The sequence below is a fragment of the Gavialis gangeticus genome, unplaced genomic scaffold, assembly GCF_001723915.1.
Source record: "Gavialis gangeticus isolate Ggan-Ray unplaced genomic scaffold, GavGan_comp1, whole genome shotgun sequence".
NCBI classification, from domain to species: Eukaryota; Metazoa; Chordata; order Crocodylia; family Gavialidae; genus Gavialis; species Gavialis gangeticus.
Window position 1 is genome coordinate 17,212,279 of NW_017729033.1, and position 4,197 is coordinate 17,216,475.

The 4,197-nt window shown below is 42.6% G+C and overlaps 1 protein-coding gene across 1 annotated transcript in view; it reads right to left on the minus strand.

The window, feature by feature from the left end:
- The window catches only part of SLBP (stem-loop binding protein), a 32,619-nt gene that overhangs the window by 25,558 nt on the left and 2,864 nt on the right, over positions 1–4,197 (minus strand). The window contains exons 3-4 of the mRNA XM_019526537.1: positions 1,251–1,355; positions 141–200 (exon numbers count right to left, since the gene is read on the minus strand). Coding sequence (XP_019382082.1) covers positions 141–200; positions 1,251–1,355 — 165 coding nt within the window. The remainder of the gene's footprint in view (positions 1–140; positions 201–1,250; positions 1,356–4,197) is intronic.

The window sequence follows — 4,197 nt, forward strand, 5'->3', positions numbered from 1 at the left end:
GACAAGTTATAATATTGCAGTAAGTTTATGAAAACATGCTACATCAAGTGAGTGTTAAGGAATACCAAACATGCAAAGAATTCAAACAAGCAATTACTGTAGAATATTTTTTAGGTTTCTAGAGATCAAATGATGCTTACCTTCCAGAAGAGGACCTCCTTTCTCGTGAAAATTCATTTATCAAAAGCTTTCTTCTATATCTAGAAAAGATTTTATACAATGCAACTTAATTAAGGTTACTTTCAAGTAGTTTCCAACGGAGTAGATTTCCCCAACATTCATGTTATTAATCTTCAGAGATTTTGTGATGTTTAACTCAAATGTATTAAACATTTCTTGGCACTGAACAAAAAAAAACACACACCTACAAGGAGATTTCTCTTTCCCCCAAACTGGAGATTTATCTTTCCCTCATTTTTACTCCAAAACTCTTAAAGCAATTACCTAGAAGACAAGCAAGCAAGGGATGGACTCTCTCTCAGAAAAAGAGAATTCAGAATTTGTTAAACAAGTAGTTGAAAATCTGCAGCCTATAGAGGCACTGGATTTGGCCTGTAGAGCTGGGAGGCTTTGCTGACATTCTGGTAAAGGATGGGGAGAGGAAGGGAAAATGACTCAGACAGAAGTGACAGTGAGGATGAGAGCTTCACCCATGTGCCAGGGTCCAAGTGCTGGCCTGCCTCAGATCTGAACTGGGTCACTACAGCTCACCACTAACAAGAATTGCTGACCAATGTGCTACAGCATCAGAAACTCAGCAATACTAGTCACTATTTTATAGGAAGAGATTACATCACTTTTTACTATGCTGCTTAGACTAAACTGGCATGAGAACAGAAAATCAGAGTTAGAACCCTGTTATCACAGGTAAATGGCATTTCTTTGATTTTGCTGCTAAAATGCTTAAGTGCAAAAAAGTATCTATAAATGTCATACCTATTTTTACAAAGCAGGGGTTCCCAAACTGTGGTACACACATCCCTGGGGGTACTCAACACATCTCTGGGGGGTCACATGGGAGAAATTGTGTAATGGCAGATGTAATTTTCATTATAACAACTAGCATTTAAGAGGCTAAAATAGAAAATGTGTTAGTAGGGGTACGCAGGCAGCTGGTAAATCTGGAAGGGGGTACACAATAAGAAAGAGGCTGGGAACCTCTGCTATAGAGTATTATAAGTCAATTCCCATATCACAAACCTGATTTTTTTCTTAGTAAGCCAAACAATAAACCCACTCTCTCCCATTACCTTGCAATTTCTTTATTAACATTGGTCTTCATTTCATCGCCTTCAATTGCAGCTCCCCAGTCTGAACACCTTGATAAAGGCCCAGGGCCCTCCGGTGTTGTAAAGCTAAAACAAACAAGCACACAGCCTGCATGAAAACTAGATCTTATAACAATTCTTCTGCCTGTAACCTTATTAAACATTTAAATAGTTAGTCATACTCATTGCAATCTCAAAAAGAGTTTTAATTCTATTTTTTTCACCCAAACACCACGGAGGCAGTCAATCCCTTATGCAGTCCACTGAAATGTAAGACAGGGCTTAGGATACACCCAACTCCATGGTTTACTTTAGAAGGCTAGCAAGAACATTAAAGGTGCAGGTCTGCTTTCCTATCTGCTTTTAACAACAGAATGACAGCAACAGATTGCAACATCTATTTTGCTTCGACTTTTGATTACATTTATTAATTTTGTACTCTCAATGGCAACAGAGTTGCAGAGATGAAAATTTGCCTTGTAGATTAGTGGTCTTCACATTTTTTTCATTTGTGCACCCCTTTGGAGATTTTGAATGGAGGCACAGATGCCTTTAGATTGTAAGTGGGGGTATTCGCATACTTTTGATTGACCATAGTCATCTTTTGTGGATCCCTTAGACAGAGTCTGTGAAAGCTCAGAGGTCTGTGGACTAGGTTGAAAACTACTGCTGTAGACAGTCCACACAATTTAACTTTCTGCTGCTAAACTGAAATTACAAGACCATATACTAACTAGGGATGTAAATATTTTTTTAAGTTAACCATTTACACTCTAATTATATCTGTTAACCATTTAAACAACACCACAACTTCACAACGGTTAAATATCTACTCCACCTATATTTGTCATGTATTGCAGCATCTACAAGAAAGGACAGGCCTAAGTGCATATACTCTTTCAATCTATTGCAACCTTCATCTCATTGAAAACACTGATACATTCCTTTCAGCTTTACAAAGCATTTAAACCATTAAGCCATTCTGTACACAAGAGCACGGAGCCTGGAAAACAAGCAGGAAGAACTGGAAGTCCTTGCACAGTCAAGGAACTATGACATGATTGGAACAACAGAGACATGGTGGGAGCTCGCATGACTGGAGCACTGTCATGCATGGATATGAACTGTTCAGGAAAGACAGGCAGGGCGGAAGAGGAGGAAGAGCTGTACATTATGTATGATTGCTGAGAGCTTCAGTATGAAGCTGGAGACAGGCCTGTTGAAAGTCTCTCTGGGCTAAGGTTAGAAGGGTGAGCAACAAGGGTGATGTTGTGGTGGCTGTGTGCTATAAGCCACCAGACCAGGAGGATGAGGTAGATGAGCCTTTCTTCAGACAATCAGAAGCAGTTTCCAGATCACAGGCCCAGATTCTCATGGGTGATTTGAAAATCACCCTGACATTTGTTGGGAGGGCAATACAGCAGTGGTTAGGCAATCCGGGAAGTTTTTGGAGAGTGCTGGAGATGAACCTTAGTGCGAGTGTTGGAGAGACAAGCTAGGAGCCGTTCTAGTTTTGACCTACTGCTCACAAACAGGGAAGAACTGGCGGGGGGATGTAGAAGTGGAGGGCAAGTTGGGCAGCAGCCAGATGATTCAGTTCTGGATCCTGACAAAAGGAAGAAAGGAGAGCAGAAATGTGGACCCTGGACTTCAAGAAAAGCCAAATCTGACTCCTTCAGGGAACTGATGGGCAGGATCTCCTGGGAGGCCAGTCTGGGAGAAAAGGAGTCCAAGAGAATCCTAGTTGTATTTTAAAAGAAACCTTACTGAGGGTGCAGGAACAAGCCATCCTGAAGAGCAGGAAGAATAGTAAACGTACAAGCGACCAGCTTGGCTGAGCAAAGAACTCTTTGGTGAGCTTAACCACAGAAACGAAGTTTACAAGTGGACGCTTGGACAAACAACTCGAGAGGAGTATAAAAATGCTGCTCAGGCATGCAGGGATGAAGTCAGGAATGCCAAAGCACAATTGGAGTTGCAGCTAACAAGGGATGTGAAGGGGAACAAGAGGGGTTTCTACAAGTATGTCGGTAGCAAGAGGAAAGTCAGGGACAGTGTGAGCCTCCTACTGAATGGGGGAGGCAACCTAGTGACAAGCGAGGAGGAAGAGGCTGAAGTGCTCAATGCCTTTTTTACCTCCGTCTTCACAGGCAAGGTCAGCTCCCAGACTGCTGCACCAGGCACTGCAGCTTGGTGAGCAGCCCTCAGTGGTAAAACATGTCAGGGACTACTTAGAAAACCTGGAAGTGTACAAATCCATGGGGCCAAATGCAATGCATCTGAAGGTGTTGAGAGAGTTGGCTGATGTGATTGCTGGCCATTATCTCTGAAACCTCATAGCAAGTGGGGGAAGTCCTGGGTGATTGGAAAAAGTCAAATATAGCATTCATCTTTAAGAAAGGGAAGGAGGAGGATCCAGGGAATTACATACCAGTGAACCTCAGCTCAGTCCCTAGAAAAATCATAGAGCAGGTCCTTAAAGAATCTACTTGGAGATGATCAGGAACAGTAAGCATGGAGTCAGCAAGGGCAAGGCATGCCTGACCAACCTGATCACCTTCTATGATGAAATAAGTGGCTCTATGGGCATGGGAAGAGCAGCAGACATAATATATACCTTGACTTTAGCACAGCTCATGATACAGTTTCCCACAACATTCTCGCAAGTAAGCTAAGGAAGTATAGGCTGGATGAATGGACTGCAAGGTGGATAGAAAACTGGCTGGAACATTGGGCTTAGAGGGTAGCAATCAATGACTCAATGTCTAGTTGGCAGCTGGTATCAAGTGGAGTGGGTCAGTCCTGAGGCTGGTTTTGTTCAATATTTTCATTAACAATCTAGAAGAGGTGATAGATTGCACCTTCAGCCAGTTTGCAGATGACAGCATGCCAGGGGGAGGGGGGGGGGGCACAGCAGTAGATACACTGG